A 21,217-nucleotide genomic window follows, 5' to 3' on the forward strand; every position below is an offset into this window, starting at 1 on the left:
ATAAAAATAAATTTTTTTCTGAATTTTAATGTAGATAGACTTTATTTAATTTGTTATTACAAATAGTTATTTTAATTTAAAAAATAAAAAAGTTTAAAAAAAGGTCAAATGAAAAACAGATAAATTTAAAAGTACGAAATGATAGAATTTGTAAGACATTATTTCAGTTTAAAAAAAGTTATTCAAAAAGTAAAATAGAAAAAAGATGTATACACCAAAATAAAATGTTTGTTTATATAACTGTATAGATATTATAATTTATAACCAGCCAACTTTTTAGTGTTCATTATCCAAACTAAAAAGAAATAGTTATACAATTTGTAAGCTTTTTATTATATAATTATAATATGTTTTTTAATAAAAAAAAACTTATCTTTTTCGTCATTTTGATTATATATTATTTTATTTTGATAAAAATTACACGTATTCTTATTATATAACTATTGCATTATAAAAATTATTTAATTATAAGATTGAGTTTGGAATATAATTAGAATAATTTGTTGTCTAGTAAGAGAAGTTGAAGTACAAGAAGATCTTAACACTTGGTTATGACTTAAATAATTGTATTTTACATGAGGAGTATGGTTGAAAATTTTGGGATGTTGTGCCTGTTAGTTGGTTGATAGTAGATTGATTTGTATTATCAATAAAATATTTTGATATATATTTGCAAAAATATTGAATGAAAATATGTTGAATTTTTTTCTTAATTTATATTTTATATCATGATAATTGTTTGGAAGGATCGAAAATTTATAACTATATTTTTTTGTATTATAATTATTTTGATTTAACAAAAAGTTAACGAATTCAATTATATATTATGTTTTATTATAAATTAAGAATGAGAAAATGAACTTTTGATAAATCAACCCACCAATCTAATGAAAATTATGTAGATTAGGTTAAACATTTGATCCATCATTTCAATCCGCTCAGCCTCACAATTTTATGTTTCTCTATCGTGTCCTTTTATTTTGGTAGAAAATATAGGAACAATAGCATGTAACTATTCCATGTATGTAGTTATTATTTTAGAATTTTAGACAATTCATAATTTATTTAACCATTAAACACTGTGCATAATTCATTTAGGTATGTGCTTTGTGATTCATAATACAATGAAATACATAGTAACTACAGATTGGTAACCAGTAACTAAGCTTGAACCTGAGCAATGGAAGTGCAGTTTTCTCTATGACAAACTGGAGTTCATTCCTTAAAAAATAATTGAAATTATAAGATGTATAAATTTAATTACATTTTCAAATTAAAACAACAAAACTAAATATAAATAGAAATATTAAAAACTAAAATCAATCTTAGTTATTTGAATACAACCTTTATAATACATTAGAAAACTATCAATGAATTTAAAATAATTCTCTGTAAACTAGTTTATATGGTCAGCCATACATTTAATTATATTTTATGTTGTCATTAGAGTAAAGTCAAATGAATATAGTCAAACATAATATATATATATATATATATATATATATATATATATATATATATATATATATATTTTCAATCCTTTCTTCTCATATTAGTGAAGAATTTTTGACATGTTAAAACCCACTGAAACAATTTGCACGTAATTGCACACTTGTATTAAAATAAGATTATAGTATGTTTTATAATTTGTCACACTTCTAAAGGTAGTAATTTAATAGGCATAGTACACTTTCTTTCTTTATAATACAATGTTAGGTTAACTATTTTGTCTTTGTTGTTGGCAGGTTCCAAATTTTTCTTCTTCATAAAACTACTTTAATAAAGTTAAATTAAATTCAATATTCAGTAAAATCAAATTACAAATTAAAGTCCTACCAGACTTTCTTTTCTTTCTTGTTTTCAAATATGTTGTTAAGTGTGATGAATGAAGAAACAGAAAAAACGTAATGGCTCAGATTCTAAAGAAATTCCGTGAAACCTATTTTCAAATAGCACTGCAGAAGAAACTGGTCGCACTGTACTTTGTTTGATTGTGTTGACTTGGGAGACCAACAGAAAAAAAAACAAACAGAAATTAACATGCTTTAAAATAAGAAAAATAATAAAGTGAATCAAAATTAATAAACTAAATAATTTTAACCAAAGAGAAAAAGAATGGTAAGATTAAAATGAGAAAATATACAAGATTCACACTTTGCTATTTCCTTGGTTTAAGCATTTCATACTTTACCGATGAGATATGATTAGATCAATCGTAAGAACATTCAGAATATACTATTTATTATTTATTTATTTATTTAAACTATCTTTCATGAATAACTCACTGGACATGATGTTATTCGCACATTAAATCAGTGTTTCAATATTTCATAATACATGTAACAATTCATAATTAGTTATAAATAGAATAAAAAACAAAGTTTAAAATTATTTAAATATATGTTGTCTTCTATGCATAAATTTAAAATTACTTTGAAGTGATTTTCTATACTTGTAATATTTTATTTTTATTTTTTTATATTTTTTTATATGTTGACAAATGATTGACGAAGCTTCTAAAGTATAACATAATTGAAATGAAGAATTTCATGATACCTAACATTATATTATATTAAAAGTATATGTTGTCTTTTACTTTTAATATTTTTCTTAATTAAGTTTTGTTATTTCATATGACAGTTGGCATCTAACAAAGTTTACAAACACTTTATATTTATTATTTTACTTTCAATGTTTTTATTTTTTTACAAATTTAAAAATTACCTTTTTTAATAATCATAATACTCCTTTCATATTTATTATTATTTTACCTTTCAATATTTTTCTTTTTTTATAAGTATGAAAATTAACTTTTTTAATAAATGAAATACTCCTTTTATATTTATTATTTTACCTTTCAATTTTCTTTATAAATATAAAAATTAAAGTTTTTAATGACCAAAATATTTCTTTTATATTTACTGACATAACACAGGCGCGATATATGTATGATATTATATTAGTAGTTGATAATATTATAATGTTATTAAGTTAATATATATATATATATATATATATATATATATATATATATATATATATATATATATATATTAAAATTATATTTATTAAAAATAAAGTGAAATATATCAGAACAAATAAAAGAATAATCATTGATAAATAAAGAAGAAGAGAAAAAACAGATATATCTGATTTTATAAAAAGTTTATAAAAGTAATGCTCAATTTTTAAAAATTTAATAAATTATTATTTTAAAAGGGTAAAATTGGTATTTTAAAAATAACATAAAAAAGGAGAATTTTCTTTTATATATTGTTATAGATTATTTTATCTTTCAATATTTTCTTTTACAAATATAAAAATTAATCACCAAAATATTCTTTTTCCTTGTTTTATTTGTCATATTATGTGGACGTGTCTTTCTGTTCCGTTCGTACATGTTTACCTATTTTGTCCTTTTTCATGACACAATCTTCTTCCATTGCTCAACCATCTGCATTTTTATTTTGTGCAGTTTTCCATTTTCTCTCATAGGAATTAAAGTTTCACGGGTACGTCTTCACATGTTGTTGGTGCTGAAAAAGGTTGTTCGATCAAGGTTGCAGCTTTTGGTTACCAACCTGCATAAATGGTCCTCAGGCTTCGCTTTCCAAAGGATGATTATAGTAAAATGATTGAATATAAAAATTACTTAATTTGTTCATCCATAAAGGTGATTTGCTAAAAGTTAAAATTTCTCATATCAATGAGTTGGAACTCAGTTACATATGTTAATTACAAATAAGAAGATAAACATCATATTATCTGTAGATTCCCCCAACACCACCATAAACCTTCAATTTTTTACCTTCATCAAGGGCTTTCACAATTCAAACTTTGTCTTCCTCTCACATGTGACTTTTGGAAGACATCTCAACATTATTCATTCTCAAAACTGTTCGTGGAATGTGGTCTCATTATTTTATTGTTCGAACCAAATGCGTGTTTAATAATTAAATAATATTTTATGATGTAGCTCTGGTTCTCTAGTCTAAGGTCTATTTCATAAAGCAATGACACTGCGTGGACATAGTCGTCGAAGGTGAAGTTTTCTTCCCAAGGACAGAAACAACCATGTTCTTTTCATCTCCAACATGGATACAATCCTTCTCCTGTGCATTCCCCGTGAAGCAAACCTCAGGGGACATGCTTATCTCAACTATGCTTCAATGGCTGAGATTTTTCTTCCTCTCACCGTGTCCTCAAAGAACTATATTATCCTCCGTGGATGTCGTGTTCCTCTTGTTTCTCTTCGTGTTTAGTGTCACCAAGCTCTGGAAAAGGCTCACCTCCCATGGCGGTTTCGGCACTCACCTCAATGAACCACTAGTCAGAAACAGCAGATCCATTAACTCAACTATTCGGTTCAAGCTAACCTTAACCGCAGAGGTTGTTTTGACTATACTTTACACGGTTGCTACCGTTCTTGCATATAGCAACTCCTCCAAGGTGCCGTGGAAGCAAGTAGACGACGTGTTTTTGATAGTCCATGCCATAACACATGCGGTGCTTGCATTCTTGATCATCCACGAGAAAATATTTGAAGCTGTTACACACCCTCTTGCGCTTCGTGTTTATTGGGTTGTGAATTTCTCTGTCACTTCGTTATTCACTGTTTCTGCGGTTATGCGTTTGGTCATCGTGGACGTGAATGAAAGCAACGACTTCAAGGTGGACGACGTGGTCTCTTTCATTTCACTCCCTCTGTCGTTATTTCTTCTTTTTGCTGGGATTAAAGGATCCACCGGCATTGTCTTGTCGACAGAAGAAAGTCAAAGTCGACAACTTGTTGAGGAGGAAACTAGGTTGTATGATGGGAGTGAGGGAAAGTCGGTGGTCACTGGCTTTGCTTCAGCTTCTATGTTATCTAAGGCTTTTTTCATTTGGATAAATCCATTGTTGCGTAAAGGGTACAAGTCCGCACTTAAGACCGATGATGTTCCATCGCTTTCTCCACAGCACAGAGCTGAGAGGATGTTATCTATTTTTGAATCAAAATGGCCTAAATCGAACGAGAAGTCGAAACACCTGGTTAGAATAACTTTGCTCCGTTGCTTTTGGAAGGAGTTGGTTTTGAATGTGGTGCTTGCAATCATTAGGCTCTGTGTCATGTTTGTGGGGCCGGTTCTGATTCAAAGTTTTGTGGATTTCACGTCAGGGAAGAGAAGCTCTGAATATGAAGGATACTATCTTGTGCTGATTCTTCTCGTTGCTAAGTTCATTGAAGTTGTGAGTACTCATCATTTCAACTTCCAATGTCAGAAGCTTGGGACGCTTATACGGAGCGCTGTTATCCCCGCTTTGTACGAGAAGGGGTTGAAACTATCATTCTCTGCTCGGCAGGATCATGGGATAGGGACCATTGTGAATTACATGGCTGTGGATACCCAGCAACTCTCTGACATGATGCTTCAGTTAAATGCTGCGTGGATGATGCCGCTTCAGGTTGCCGTTGGCATGTTTCTACTTTACAATTGTCTTGGTGCCTCAGTGATCACTGCTTTTCTTGGTCTTCTTGGTGTTTTTGTGTTTGCTGTGATTGGTACCCGCAGGAACAACCGCTTCCAGTATAATGTGATGAAGAACCGTGACTCGAGAATGAAAGCTGTGAATGAGATGCTTAATTACATGCGTGTGATAAAGTTTCAGGCCTGGGAGGAACATTTCAACCAGAGAATTATGGGATTCCGTGAGATTGAGTATGGATGGCTCTCCAAGTTGATGTTCTCAATATGTGGCAACATTGTTGTGATGTGGAGCACGCCCTTGTTGATATCAACTCTCACGTTTGGTACGGCTATTTTGCTGGGAGTTCAACTTGATGCTGCTACGGTCTTCACAACAACAACTGTGTTCAAGATATTGCAGGAGCCTATCAGGACATTCCCACAGTCTATGATATCTCTCTCACAAGCATTGATATCATTGGAGAGACTAGATAAGTTCATGTTGAGCAGGGAATTGTTGGATGATTCAATTGAGAGAGAAGAACGATGTGGTGGACAAACAGCAGTGGAAATCATAGATGGGACTTTTAGTTGGGATGATGATAACACGCAGCAGGACTTGAAAAATATTAATTTGGAGATAAAAGAGGGAGAGATTTCAGCAATTGTTGGGACTGTAGGGTCAGGAAAGTCCTCTCTCCTCGCATCAATTCTTGGAGAGTTGCGTAAGATTTCTGGAAAGGTATGATTTTTCTGAATCACAGTTCATATTTTTTTTATTTTGTTTTATTTAAGGATGTTTGTAGTTAAGTCTGATCGTAGTAATCATATATTTCTGTGGAAGGTTCGGGTTTGTGGAAGTGTTGCATATGTTGCACAAACATCTTGGATTCAGAATAGGACTATTGAAGAAAACATTCTCTTTGGTTTACCAATGGACAGGCAGAGGTACAATGAAGCTATCAGGGTTTGTTGTTTGGAGAAAGACTTGGAAATGATGGATTATGGAGACCAAACAGAAATCGGAGAGCGTGGTATCAACCTGAGTGGAGGCCAAAAACAGCGTATACAACTTGCCAGGGCTGTGTATCAAGACTGTGATGTATATCTTCTTGATGATGTCTTCAGTGCTGTTGATGCTCATACTGGTTCTGAGATATTTAAGGTGGGCTATTCTCAATTAATCCTCATAGAATTTTTTTCATTGAGTGGATTGAACCGACAACCTTGTCATCACTCAAATGTTTATGGGATGACGTGATTCATTCGAGTCCATAGACAAACTCGACATACTTTTAATAATGTTTATCGTTTGTCTTTTATATAGGAATGTGTGAGGGGAGCTCTAAAAGGCAAGACCACCCTTCTTGTTACGCACCAAGTAGATTTCCTACATAATGTGGATCAAATATTAGTAAGTCTGTTTTTTTCTCATGCTGTTCTGCTTCGATTTGATTCGAGAGTTATTCAAAAACTTATCTATGTGCTTGTTAAAGGTGATGAGAGACGGCATGATAATCCAATCAGGAAAGTACAATGATCTAGTAGATTCTGGTCTGGATTTTAAAGCTCTGGTGGTTGCTCATGAGACCTCGATGGAACTGGTGGAGCAGAGTGTGGTCATGCCCGCTGAAAGTTTGAACAGGCCAACAAAATCTTCAGTGGTGGCTTCTATTCACAACGGAACCAGTGATGAAAACAATTCTCTTGAAAAGGCCGTGTCTAGCAAGAAAAGTTCTAAACTCATCAAAGAAGAGGAAAGAGAAACCGGCAAAGTGAGCTTACATATATATAAACTCTACTGCACTGAGGCTTTTGGGTGGTGGGGCATTACTTTAGTATTTGTTCTTTCTTTGTTATGGCAAGGGTCTTTGATGGCAAGTGATTATTGGCTGGCGTATGAAACCTCAGTAGAAAGTGGAATGTTTAACCCTTCTCTCTTCATATACATTTATACAATTATTACTGCTGTTTCGGTTATCTTGGTAGTGACAAGATGGTACTTCTTTACACTCTTGGGGCTAAAGACTGCACAAATTTTCTTCACACAAATTCTTCGTAGCATCTTGCATGCGCCCATGTCTTTCTTTGACACTACTCCGTCTGGGAGAATTCTAAGCAGGGTAAGAACCTTGTTTCCCAAGTATGTTGTGTTAGACATTCAGCATATTCAAGAGTTTTATCCTAATCGATGTAAACTTTTACATATCACATTTTAATCACACGCCAATGATCACTTTTTTTCTTAACTTCCACAGGCTTCCTCTGATCAAACCAATGTTGATGTCCTACTCCCCATGTTCACGGGAGTTGTCATTTCCATGTACATCACAGTACTCAGCATCTTCATCGTTACCTGTCAAAATTCATGGCCAACGGTGTTTTTGATATTCCCTCTTATTTTGCTGAATATATGGTATCGGGTATGAATTTTATTAAGCTGTTTTTGAAAAGCTTTCATAATCACACTGTAATTTGTTCAGAATTAAATGTATCTTGTATACATTATGTTAACAAATTGTGTTTTCTATCTCATTTATGGTCTTCCAGGGTTACTATCTAGCATCATCTCGTGAATTAACTCGTCTGGATTCAATTACCAAAGCACCAGTCATTCATCACTTCTCTGAAAGCATTGCTGGGGTCATGACAATCCGTGCATTCAGACAACAGAAGAATTTTTGTGAAGAAAATCTCAAACGGGTGAATGCTAATTTGCGTATGGATTTCCACAACTATAGCTGCAATGTCTGGTTGGGAGTGCGCTTAGAGTTGCTTGGAAGCTTTGTCTTTTGCATTTCTGCATTGTTCATGATCATTTTACCCAGTAGTATCATAAAGCCAGGTAAACCGACTCCGAAGGCAATGTCACTACAGTATTGCTTCTTTAAATTAACTCGTTTTCTATAAGAGTGTTATTTCTGCTGTTGTCAATTTTATTAACATAATGAAACTGACTGGGTGGTTTGGTTGATGTAGAAAATGTTGGTTTATCTCTCTCTTATGGATTGTCCTTAAACGGTGTCTTGTTCTGGGCTGTATACATGAGTTGTTTCATCGAAAACAAGATGGTGTCTGTTGAGAGGATAAAGCAGTTTACAAATATTCCATCGGAACCAGCATGGAATATCAAGGACCAACTACCTCCTTCAAATTGGCCCGGTCAAGGCAATGTAGATATCAGAGACTTGCAGGTAACTTGAGTATGAAGAAATTGATTGTTTTACAACTGAAAGCACATCCTTTGAAAAATAATTCATTGATTTCTATTTCTTTAAGCTACTAACCCGATAATTTTGAGCTTTCCATTACTAATTTGCACTATGCAACATTATCATGATGACTTGAGCTTCTGGTGAACAGGTCAGATATCGACCAAATACTCCTCTGGTGCTCAAAGGCATTACTTTAAGCATTATTGGAGGTGAAAAAGTTGGTGTTGTGGGTCGAACTGGGAGTGGAAAGTCAACTTTAGTTCAAGTATTATTTAGGCTGGTGGAACCTTCGGCAGGGAAAATAATAATTGATGGTATAGACATATCCATCTTGGGACTTCACGATCTTAGATCACGGTTTGGCATCATTCCTCAGGAGCCTGTGCTTTTTGAAGGAACTGTCAGAAGCAACATTGATCCGATTGGACAATATGCAGATGAAGAAATATGGAAGGTAAGTACCGAACCAATTGAAATCTATCAACTTTTTTTCCCATGAAGATTTTCAACCCATCAGTCTAATAACTTTGTTGTTGTAGAGCTTGGAGCGTTGTCAGCTGAAAGATGTTGTTGCTGCTAAGCCTGAAAAGCTTGACTCTTTAGGTAGAGTTTTTTTCGGTAATTTGTTTAAGTTGTTTAGTTTTGTTGATGGTTGTAGTAATGAGAAAGTTGTGTTTGAACATTGAAGTGGTGGAAAACGGAGAGAACTGGAGTGTGGGGCAAAGACAGTTGCTTTGTCTAGGGCGTGTTATACTTAAGAGAAGCAAAGTTTTGTTTATGGATGAAGCAACAGCTTCTGTTGATTCTCAAACTGATGGAGTGATCCAGAAGATCATAAGAGAAGAATTTGCAGCATGCACCATCATCAGCATTGCTCACAGAATACCCACTGTCATGGACTGTGACAGAGTTTTAGTTGTAGACGCAGGTATCTCTTTGGATTCTTCACTGCATCATCCTTGTGCTTTAACCATAGTAGCCTCAATTTTCTGTTTTTTTCTTTGTGTCAGGATTAGCGAAAGAATATGACAAGCCTTCCAATTTGCTTCAGAGAGAATCTCTGTTTGGGGCATTAGTTCAAGAATATGCCAACCGATCCACTGGACTATAAGAAATTAAGAATCTCTCTATGCTACTCTACGTTTGTGTTGGTTTTTTTGGCCTAGTATCGTTGTTAGTTAAAAACATCATAAAAGTGAAATAAATTTTAGGACTTCCATTGCAAACATTATATTAAGAATCTCTCTGTGCTACTCTCTGGAATGAAGTTTTTGTTTCTAGTTGCAAGTGTGTCTGTGTCACTTGAGTGTGGATCTTTAGCAATTTTTTTTTTCTTTGTGTTTGTAATTTTCTTTATGCCTTGATCAATGATTTGAATGAGAGATTTTTAATTGATTTTTGACTCTTCCTTGAATGTTCCTTTGGCTTCTTGAGCATTGAACTCCTTACTTAAACTTTAACACTTATCCTTTGTCTAGTTTTTTAATGAGATGAAATTTCTTATTTCTACAAGTTGAGTTGTAGATAATAAACATTAAAAATGATTAATCATCAAGTGGATGTTTGGAAAAAAATATGACATCGAAGTCAATAAGCGAGCAGGACAATACTTATAAATAAAAATGAACCTAATTCTAACCACCCTTAGGATAAATCTCTTTCTTTCCCCTCTCAACCTTTGATTTTTTTTACTAGTTTTTAGGTTTTCATACCAGTGCAACACACAGGTACAGTATAAACTGATCAATGAAAATATAATAATATATTTTAATATGAAAATTATACAATAATTATTCATATTATATTATATGTCGAAATTAAAGTATATGTCAAATATTAATTAATGTTCATGAAAATTAAATTAGATTTTAATAATTTTGTACTATCTCAAAATTTTAGATTGATATGGGAAGGATTTTATTCATAATAAAAGCTTATATCGATATTTTCTATTTGCGAATAATCTACAAAATAGCTGAAAGCATAATTTTAATAAACATACTTTATAATAGAAATAAAACTAAATTAAGAAGAAAGTGTATATCATTTTTGTATTGCAAATGCTGTAAATTTGACATTTTTAAAGAGTTTCGAAGATTTTTTTTAGACAATATTTCTAGTTATGGAACATACATTTCCATAAGAGTTTCAATCATTTCTTTGTTTTTATTCTATAACCAACAAAATAGAGTTGTTTATGTGAATATTAGACATGGCAAGTAAAGTCCAACTCTTGAGAAATTATGTTTGAGTCTTATTGATTGTTATTGCAAATCATAGTGATGTTGGGAATTGTCTTATTTGAAATTTAAAATGCAATCTAAAATTGGAAGACACTAAATTCTTGGCATAAATATCTTTTGTCCAATATTTATATTGTTATCACAATAGCAAAAATTACATTTTTTCTCAACTCATTAACTTGTAACCTTGTGTCATTAGAAAGACATTTTGCTTGATTAATATTTCTTAGAAGCATAATTGACACACATGATCTCAACTTCAATTGATGATTTGGTATGCTTGAACATTTTATTTCATTCAATAATTTTTATGCAAACCACTCACCTTTAATTTCTTTGTCTTCATTTGAGTGTCAAAGTGTGTATGAACTTAAATAAGTTATTTGTTGCTCTCTCTATTTTTCAATTGCACAGACAACATGCTTGGAGATAACTTTTAGTGCAAAACATAGGGAGAGCTTCCATTAAACCTTCATTGTACGATCATGAATTATAAACCGTTCATATTAACAAAAATAATAGAAGTAACAAAAAGATTAGGATGTCAAAATGGGTTGTGTCTCGTGGGTCAGTCCGCTAACTCGTCAAAATGGGATGAGCTAAGTTAAAAATTTCAATCCGCCAACCCATTTTGGCTCAGCCTGCCTAGTCCACCAAATGCAGGACGGTCCACCCTTAACTCACTGCCCCATTTGTCTTTCTATTTTATTTTATTTTTTAAAAATTAAAAATTGAAATAAAAATAATTGAAAATATTATATTTTCTATATTATATTTTTGTAAATATGTGAATATGCAATACAATTATAATTTAAAAGTTAAAATATTTCATTAGTCCTAATATTTGTTTCAAAACCTCAAGTAGGTCCTCATGTTTTGATTGACTCAATTGGGTTCCCATTTTTTGAAATGTGTAACCATTACATCATTCTAGTTAGTAGTAAGCTGACAACATTAAATATAAGTCCATGTCAGTTTGTGATTTTTTTTCTTAATTTTTTTTTAAATAAAAAAATTACCACTTGTCAAGTTAGTGTTATGCCATATGTCAAGTAAGTGTTTATATTTCAATTTGGTATCTATATTTATTATTTTTATTTAATTCAATCCCATTTTTTTTTAAATTAAAATCAAATTGAGCAATTTTGTCATTCTCCAAATTAAGAACAAATTTAACATTTATATAGATGTTTTAAATATATTTTTATTAAAATTTACATGTTTGCCAAATACATTTAAAATATTTAAGTTTATTTAAATATATTTACACTAAATTTATTTAAATTTTGTTTTAAAATTTTAGATGTATTTGTGTTGATATTTTATTACATCATACTTTAATATTTATTTATTTGAATTTATATTTCAAATAATTATATTAAATTTATATTTCACATATTTGTATAATATTATATATCAAAAATTAATAAAAATATCTTTATAACATATTAAAAATAGGAGGTATAGGAATTTTTATTATATTTTTAATAATGGATAATTTGGGAATTATAGCTTTTATGTGGGTGCAGGAAGAAAAAGTGGGATGGAGGAAGAAGTAGGAGCCAACGAACTAACATATACAGAACTTTACTAGGCCCAAATTAACATGTTTATGACCGAACTTAACACTTTGAATTGAAAGATGGAGAAAAATTTAAAAATTGAGAAAACATATTAAATAAATTAAAGTAAGATGTTTGGTAGGCTAAAAAGGATAAAATTATTTAAAAAATTTGTAAAATGTATTATATTATTTTCGATTTTTTGTATAATTTTGATCTCTTCTCATTTTTTTAAATCAAAGTTACTTTAAAAAACTTTAGTTTTTATTTATTTATACTATATGTTACGTTTCTCTGTCATAACCACTAATAATTTTCCTAATTGGAAATAAAACTGAAAAAGGAAAGACCAAAAGGTATAGCCCCATCATTTATTATTTTGTAGCCAGAACAACGAAGAAGTCCAGGAACAGATACTGACTTTCCTTCTTCGCACTTCATCTTTTGTAACCTTTGTACATCTTCTAGACAACTACTGCAAATTTCACATACTTTCAATGTTTTAGCTGTACTCACTCGCAATGGTTAGTAGCAATTAATAATTCATAAATGTAAATGCTACTACAAAAGGGAAAACATTACTTGATCTGATTCATATCTCTTGTTATTTAATGTGCTAGTATTTTACCAAGAAAAACTCGATCACTTTACGCGGAAATTCGTGTGCATGGTGTTGCCATTGCAACACCTTTCTATAATAATTCATTGCGACCTCTGGTTCTGAGAGGTGCATGAAGTAACAGGGAGAGGAGACTCTGTGAGAGAAAAGTTGGAGTTGAAGTTAAAGTTTCACCAGGGTACACACACAAACATGTCTGTCGCATCTTCAACCCTCTCCTGTGCATTCCCTGCGAAACAAACCTCAGAGGACACTTTTGTCTCAACTATGCTTCAATGGCTGAGATATATTTTCCTCACACCTTGTCCTCAAAGAGCTATATTGTTTTTCGTTGATGTCGTGCTCCTCGTGTTTCTCTTCGTGTTTGCTGCCACCAAGCTCTGGAAAAGGTCCACCTTCAATGGTGGCTCCACTACCGACCTCAGCAGACCATTCATCAGAAGGAACAGACCCGTTTTCTCAATAACTATACTGTTTAAGTTAACCATAACTGTAGTGGTTGTTTTGGCTATACTCTACACGGTTGCTTCTGTTCTTACGTTTAGAAGTTCCTCCATGGCGCCGTGGAAGCAGGTTGACGAGGTGTTTTGGTTAGTCCAGGCCATAACACATGTTGTGCTTGCACTCTTCATCATCCAGGAGAAAAGGTTTCAAGCCGTTGCGCACCCTCTATCCGTTCGAGTTTATTGGATTGTATCTTTCTTTGTCATTTTGTTGTTCACTGTTTCTGCGGTTATACGTTTGGTCTCGGTGGACGTGGATGAAGCCTTCGGCTTCGGAGTGGACGAGGTGGCCTCTTTCATTTCGTTCCCTCTGTCGTTATTTCTTCTTGCAGTGGCGGTTGAAGGATCCACCGGCGTTGTTTTGGCGACAGAAGAAACACGACCACTTGTGGACGGAGAAGCTAAGTTGCATGATGGTTCTGAGAGAAAATCCGAGGTTACTGGTTTTGCTTCAGCTTCTATATTATCCAAGGCTTCTTGGATTTGGATAAACCCCTTATTGAGTAAAGGGTACAAGTCCGTGCTGAAGATTGATGATATTCCAACGCTGTCTCCGGAGCACAGAGCTGAGAGAATGTCATCCATTTTTGAATCTAAATGGCCTATTTCAAACGAGACACTAAAGCATCCTGTTGGAATGACTTTGCTTCGGTGCTTTTGGAAGGAGTTAGCCTTCAATGCTGTGCTTGCAATCATTAGGCTCTGTGTCATGTTTGTGGGGCCGGTTCTGATTCAAAGTTTTGTGGATTTCACATCAGGGAAGAGAAGCTCTGAATATGAAGGATACTACCTGGTGCTGATTCTTCTCGTTGCTAAGTTCATTGAAGTCATGGCTACTCATCATTTCAACTTCCAAGCTCAAAAGCTTGGGATGCTTATACGCTCCACTCTTATCTCCTCTTTGTATAGAAAGGGGTTAAAGCTATCATTCTCTGCTCGGCAGGATCATGGGATAGGGACAATTGTGAATTACATGGCTGTGGATACCCAGCAACTCTCTGACATGATGCTCCAGTTACACGCTCTTTGGATGATGCCACTCCAAATTGGTATTGGCTTGGTTCTGCTTTACAATTGTTTAGGTGCCTCAGTTATCGGCGCGTTTCTTGCTCTGCTTGCTGTTTTTGTCTATTCTATGATAGCCAACCGAAGAAACTACAAGTTCCAACAAAAGCTTATGGTGAGCCGGGACTCCAAAATGAAAGCTGTGAATGAGATGCTTAGCTACATGCGTGTGATCAAGTTTCAGGCCTGGGAGGAACATTTCAATCAGAGAATTTTGGGTTTCCGTGAAACGGAGTATGGGTGGCTCTCCAAGCTGCTGTTCTCAATTTGTGGCACCATTGTTGTGTTGTGGAGCACACCGCTTTTGGTGTCAACTCTTACATTTGGAACGGCTATTTTGTTGGGAGTTCAACTTGATGCAGGCACAGTGTTCACCACAACAGCTTTGATCAGGTTATTGCAGGAACCTATTAGGACGTTCCCACAGTCTATGATATCTCTTTCGCAAGCAAGGATATCACTGGAGAGGTTGGATAGGTTCATGTTGAGCGGAGAATTGTCGAATGATTCAGTTGAGAGAGAGGAAGGGTGTGGTGGAGAAACAGCCGTGGAAATCATACATGGAACTTTTAGTTGGGATGATGGTAACACCCAGCAGGACTTGAAAAATATCAATTTGAAAGTAAAAAAGGGTGAGCTTACAGCGATTGTTGGGACCGTAGGGTCAGGAAAGTCATCCCTTCTTGCATCAATTCTTGGAGAGATGCACAAGATTTCTGGAAAGGTATGATTCCTAGTTAAAATTTTAGAACTTTTTTAAGGATGTTTACAGTTGAGTCTGATTATGTAATATTTTATTTCTGCCAAAGGTTCGGGTTTGTGGGAGTGTTGCTTATGTTGCACAAACATGTTGGATTCAAAATGGGACCATTGAAGAAAACATTCTCTTTGGTTTACCAATGGACAGGCAGAGGTACGATGAAGCTATCAGGGTGTGTTGTTTGGAGAAAGATTTGGAAATGATGGATTATGGGGACCAGACAGAAATTGGAGAGCGTGGTATCAACCTAAGTGGAGGCCAGAAGCAGCGTATACAACTTGCCAGGGCTGTTTATCAAGACTGTGATGTATATCTTCTTGATGATGTCTTCAGTGCTGTTGATGCTCATACTGGTTCTGAAATATTTAAGGTGATTATTCCAAACAACGTTTAGTGTAATTTTACTTATTCATTCATTGCTAAATTGTATCAGGCTCAGGCATGTGCTAGTTTGTTGCTTGAAGAGTTTAACTAGTATTCATTGAATTGTTGCATTAAGAAATTCTACACAGTCCATTTTGATATTGGTCTAACATTGGAGAGGGTTGAACTCAAAACTTTGTCTAGATTTTAACTCATGATCTTATGGTGATGATCCAACTTTTTTGACAGCGTAAACAAACTGGAGATATCATACTATTTATCAAACAACTCTTCATTTCTACTTAAATATTCTTCCTTAGTCTAGGTGCAAAGTTTATGATTTTTAATGTTTGTGGAATGGCTTTATATAGAAATGCGTGAGGGGAGCTCTAAGAGGCAAGACCACTATTCTTGTAACACATCAAGTAGATTTCCTACATAATGTGGATCGTATATTAGTAAGTTTTTTTTCCTCACGCTGTTATGCTTCTTCATTTGTTCTATTCTTAAGATTGATTGGGGGAGTAATTCAAATACTTTTGTATCTGTTTGATAAAGGTGACAAGGGACGGTAAGATAGTTCAATCAGGGAAATATGACGATCTTTTAGAGTCTGGAATGGATTTTAAAGCTCTCGTCGTTGCGCATGAGACCTCCATGGAATTAGTGGAGCACAGTATGGTCATGCCAGTTGAAAATTTGAACCAACCAACGATGGCTCTATTGACAACTTCAATTAACAGGGGAACTATTGGTGATAACAATTCTATTGATAAGCCTAAGAGTAGCAAGAAAAGTTCTAAACTCGTCCAAGAAGAAGAGAGAGCAACTGGAAAAGTGAGCTTCCGTATGTATAAACTCTATTGCACCGAGGCGTTTGGGTGGTGGGGCATTACAACAATATTGGTCCTGTCATTGTTATGGCAAGTGTCTTTGATGGCAAGTGATTACTGGTTGGCATATGAATCCTCAGAAGAACGTGCTAAATTGTTTAACCCTTCTCTGTTCATCTACGTCTATGCAATTATTGCTGTTGTTTCCTGTGTTTTGTTACTGGCAAGATCCTACTTCTTTACTCTCATGGGGCTAAGGACCGCACAATTATTCTTCACACAAATTGTTCATAGCATCTTGCATGCGCCCATGTCTTTCTTTGACACCACACCATCTGGGAGAATTCTAAGCAGGGTAAGAAAGAACTTAGTGCAGCGAGGAACATCTTCATAAATATAATCTTTTACATTTCATATGTTAATCACACTCTTATGATGACTTGTTTTTCTTTTTTTATCTTCTGCAGGCATCCACTGATCAAACCAATGTTGATGTCCTTCTACCCTTGTACACGGGAGTTGTTATAATCATGTACTTAACAACGATCGGCATCTTCATCATAACCTGTCAAAATTCTTGGCCAACTGTGATTTTGATAATTCCTCTTGTTTGGTTAAATATGTGGTACCGGGTATGAATTTTATTACCCAAATGCTCGAATGCCTAGGCTTTATTTGGTTGCAAATGTGTAAAACTGAAAATGCTTTCCATCTTGTAATATGAATGTGTGTTTCATAATGTGCAAAACAATAAACGATTCCTGTTTTTTCAGGGTTACTATCTTGCATCATCTCGGGAATTTACTCGCATGGATTCAATTACCAAAGCCCCAGTTATTCATCACTTCTCTGAAAGCATTGCAGGGGTCATGACAATCCGTTCATTCAGAAAGCAAAAGATATTCTGTGATGAAAATCTGAAACGGGTGAATGGTAATTTGAGAATAGATTTCCACAACTATAGTTCTACGGAGTGGTTGGGATTTCGCATAGAATTGATTGGAAGTTTTGTCTTTTGCATTTCTGCCATGTTCATGATCATCTTACCCAGCAGTATCATAAAGCCAGGTAAACTGACACCAAAGAAACTCTAAAATTTGGTGTCTATTGTCTATTTATGTTAATTTCACTCTCTCATCACAATAATACTTCTTTAAATTGCGTACTTCTTGCGATTGTGTCTATTTTCTGCATACAAATCAGTTTAAATCATAGTACCGCTTATATTATATATGTCACAACCAAATTTTATTATAAACTGATTGGGTTGTTCTTTTTTATGTAGAAAATGTCGGTTTATCTCTCTCTTATGGGTTGTCCTTAAACACTGTCTTGTTCTGGGCTGTATACATGAGTTGTTTCATCGAAAACAAGATGGTGTCTGTTGAGAGGATAAAGCAGTTTACAAATATTCCATCGGAACCAGAATGGAATATCAAGGATCATCTACCTCCTTCAAATTGGCCTTATCAAGGCAATGTACATATCAAAAACTTGCAGGTAACTTGAGTATGAATAAATTGATCGCTTTACATCTAAAAGCACATGGCACTGTTTCTAATTTTGAGTTTTCCATAATTAATTTGCACTGTACAACACTACCATGATGACTGAAGCTTCTGGTGGACAGGTGAGATACCGTCCAGATACTCCTCTGGTCCTCAAAGGCATTACTTTAAGCATTGCTGGAGGACAAAAAGTTGGTGTTGTGGGTCGAACTGGGAGTGGAAAGTCAACTATAATTCAAGTACTATTTAGGTTGGTGGAACCTTCGGGAGGGAGAATAATAGTTGATGGTATTGACATATCCATCTTGGGACTTCACGATCTTAGATCAAGGTTTGGCATCATTCCTCAGGAGCCTGTGCTTTTTGAAGGAACTGTCAGAAGCAACATTGATCCGATTGGACAATATGCAGATGAAGAAATATGGAAGGTAAGTACCGAACCAATTGAAATCTATCAACTTTTTCTCCCATGAAGAGTTTCAATCCATCGGTCTAATAACTTTGTTGTGGTAGAGCTTGGAGCGTTGTCAGCTGAAAGATGTTGTTGCTGCTAAGCCTGAAAAGCTTGAATCTTTAGGTAGAGACTTTTTTGGTAATTTGTTTGAGTTGTTTAGTTTTGTTGATGGTTGTGCTAACGAGAAAGTTGTGTTTGAACATTGAAGTGGTGGAAAACGGAGAGAACTGGAGTGTGGGGCAAAGACAGTTGCTTTGTCTAGGGCGTGTTATACTTAAGAGAAGCAAAGTTTTGTTTATGGATGAGGCAACAGCTTCTGTTGATTCTCAAACCGATGGTGTAATTCAGAAGATCATAAGAGAAGAGTTTGCAGAATGCACCATCATCAGCATTGCTCACAGAATACCCACTGTCATGGACTGTGACAGAGTTTTAGTTGTAGACGCAGGTATCTCTTTGGATTCTTCACTGCATCATCCTTGTGCTTTAACCATAGTAGCCTCAATTTTCTGTTTTTTCTTTGTGTCAGGATTAGCGAAAGAATATGACAAGCCTTCCAATTTGCTTCAGAGAGAATCTCTGTTTGGGGCATTAGTTCAAGAGTATGCCAACCGATCCACTGGACTATAAGAAATTAAGAATCTCCGGTTCTTCTTCTTTGCATGGCTGTCTCCACCACCCATATATCAGTGACAAATAAAACATGGTCATCCTCATATTTTGTTCGATCTAGGATTATCCATGCATAGGAAATGATCATGAGTCATGACAAAGAATGTCAGAAAAATTTATGTGTGGAGTGGGATCAGTATTCCAATAATGTTATATACTTTTAGGAAGCGTATATGGATCGCCTTTACTTCTAGGCACACAAAAACACTTACAATTTCTTGCTGTTATTTTTCTGTTTCATCTCATCAAATCATCTATAATTAGGGGTTGTTCAAGTTTGTAGGTTAGAAGAAAAAATTAATCCGAACTAAACCAAACTATAAAGTAAGACAGGTGAATTAAACTAGTCATTACTAAACTGTTTATAAGTTTAGTTAAGGCTTAATTATCATTTTGGTCCCCTAATTTGTTGGATTGGTTCATTTTGGTCCCTTATTATTTTTGGATTTAATTTGGTCCTTTAATTCCTTAAAAGGTTCAATTTGGTCCCTGCCGTTAAGTCAACTTTAACACCGTCTCCGTACATGCCGCGTGTCATTTTGTGGAATTTTCAAATTTTTTTTTTAAATTTTTTTAAATTTTTTTTTAATTTTTTTTAAATTTTAAAAAAAAAATTAAACTGCCACGTGTAATCTTATGATTGTGACACGTGTCAATTTGAGATTTTTTTATTTAAAAAATGTACTGCCACGTGGCAGGTCACGATTGTGCCACATGTCAAGCTAACATTGGTTGTTTTTAATTTAGTCCCTCTATTTACAATTTTGATTCAATTTAGTCCCCCAATTTTTTAAAATCATTCAATTTTGTCCTCTCTAATTTGAGACCAAATTAATAATTAAGCTTAATTACAATTTATATATTTATGTTAAAATGATTTTTTATCATTTATACATCAAATCACTCCCTAAATACTCATGTTATTTCATTTCTTACATTTTTCACTTATAATTTTTTACACTTGAAATTTTTTATACATGTAAATAATAATAATAATAATAATAATTTGAATAGTTAGATGGAGTAATTTAATCTATAAATATAATAAAAATTATTTTAATATGTATATATATAAGTTGTAATTAAGCTTAATTACTAATTTGGTATCAAATTAGAGAGGATAAAATTGAATCATTTTCAAAAATTAGGGGACTAAATTGAATCAAAATTGTAAATAGAGGGACTAAATTGAAAACAACCAATGTTAGCTTGACACGTGGCACAATTGTGACGTGCCACATGGCACAATTGTTACGTGCCACGTGGCAGTACATCCTTTTAAATAAAAAAATCTCAAATTGACACGTGTCACAACCATAAGATGACACGTGGCAGTTTAATTTTTAAAAAAAAAATTAAAAAAAATTAAAAAAATTTTAAAAAAAATTAAAAAAAATTTAAAAAAAATTAAAAAAATTAAAAAAAAAATTAAAAATTCCACAAAATGACACGTGGCAGGTCAAGGAGATGGTGTTAAAGTTGACTTAATGGCAGGGACCAAATTGAACCTTTTAAAGAATTAGAGGACCAAATTGAACCAAAAAATAATAAGGAGACCAAAATGAACCAATCCAACAAATTAGGGGACCAAAATGATAATTAAGCCTTTAGTTAATTACTTTTATATTAAAAGAATAATAGTTACTAAACTATATTTTCTTGTTAAAGTAATGCAAAACTGTTATGATTACTGAACTAATTTTTTTGTTGAAGTAAAATATTATTAAGCATGAAATTAATATTTCAATAAATATTTTTTCCTAGCAAAATAGATGTTGGAAAATAAAAATGAAATGAAAAGGTAAAAGATAACAAAGATAAAGTATGTGGATCAATAGTCTATTAAAAACTAATGAGCTGAATAAGATTTTCTCAATTAATCTCGAAAAGACTATTTTTTTTTAAATTGTATAAACTATATATATATATATATATATATATATATATATATATATTATTAACATTTATCATGA

The 21,217-nt window shown here is 33.4% G+C and overlaps 2 protein-coding genes across 2 annotated transcripts; both read left to right on the forward strand.

The window, feature by feature from the left end:
* Window positions 1-3,897: 3,897 nt before the first annotated feature.
* LOC114184795 (ABC transporter C family member 14-like) lies at window positions 3,898-10,066 on the forward strand. Its single transcript, XM_085674174.1, has 11 exons — window positions 3,898-6,189; window positions 6,292-6,612; window positions 6,775-6,861; window positions 6,944-7,570; window positions 7,706-7,870; window positions 7,998-8,292; window positions 8,427-8,641; window positions 8,811-9,116; window positions 9,202-9,265; window positions 9,351-9,590; window positions 9,673-10,066. Exons 1-11 carry the CDS (start codon window positions 4,075-4,077, stop codon window positions 9,771-9,773), a joined length of 4,536 nt encoding a protein of 1,511 aa, XP_085530300.1. The 5' UTR covers window positions 3,898-4,074; the 3' UTR covers window positions 9,774-10,066.
* A 3,193-nt stretch (window positions 10,067-13,259) lies between these two features.
* LOC114181134 (ABC transporter C family member 4-like) lies at window positions 13,260-20,043 on the forward strand. Its single transcript, XM_028067494.2, has 11 exons — window positions 13,260-15,378; window positions 15,464-15,784; window positions 16,149-16,235; window positions 16,336-16,965; window positions 17,078-17,242; window positions 17,384-17,678; window positions 17,896-18,110; window positions 18,241-18,546; window positions 18,632-18,695; window positions 18,781-19,020; window positions 19,102-20,043. The coding sequence occupies exons 1-11, from the start codon at window positions 13,279-13,281 to the stop codon at window positions 19,200-19,202; spliced, it is 4,524 nt and encodes a 1,507-aa protein (XP_027923295.1). The 5' UTR covers window positions 13,260-13,278; the 3' UTR covers window positions 19,203-20,043.
* The last annotated feature ends 1,174 nt before the right edge of the window (window positions 20,044-21,217 follow it).

The sequence above is a fragment of the Vigna unguiculata genome, chromosome 1 (assembly GCF_037176805.1).
Source record: "Vigna unguiculata cultivar grain cowpea cultivar isolate G323 ecotype 2 chromosome 1, ASM3717680v1, whole genome shotgun sequence".
Classification (NCBI taxonomy): domain Eukaryota; kingdom Viridiplantae; phylum Streptophyta; class Magnoliopsida; order Fabales; family Fabaceae; genus Vigna; species Vigna unguiculata.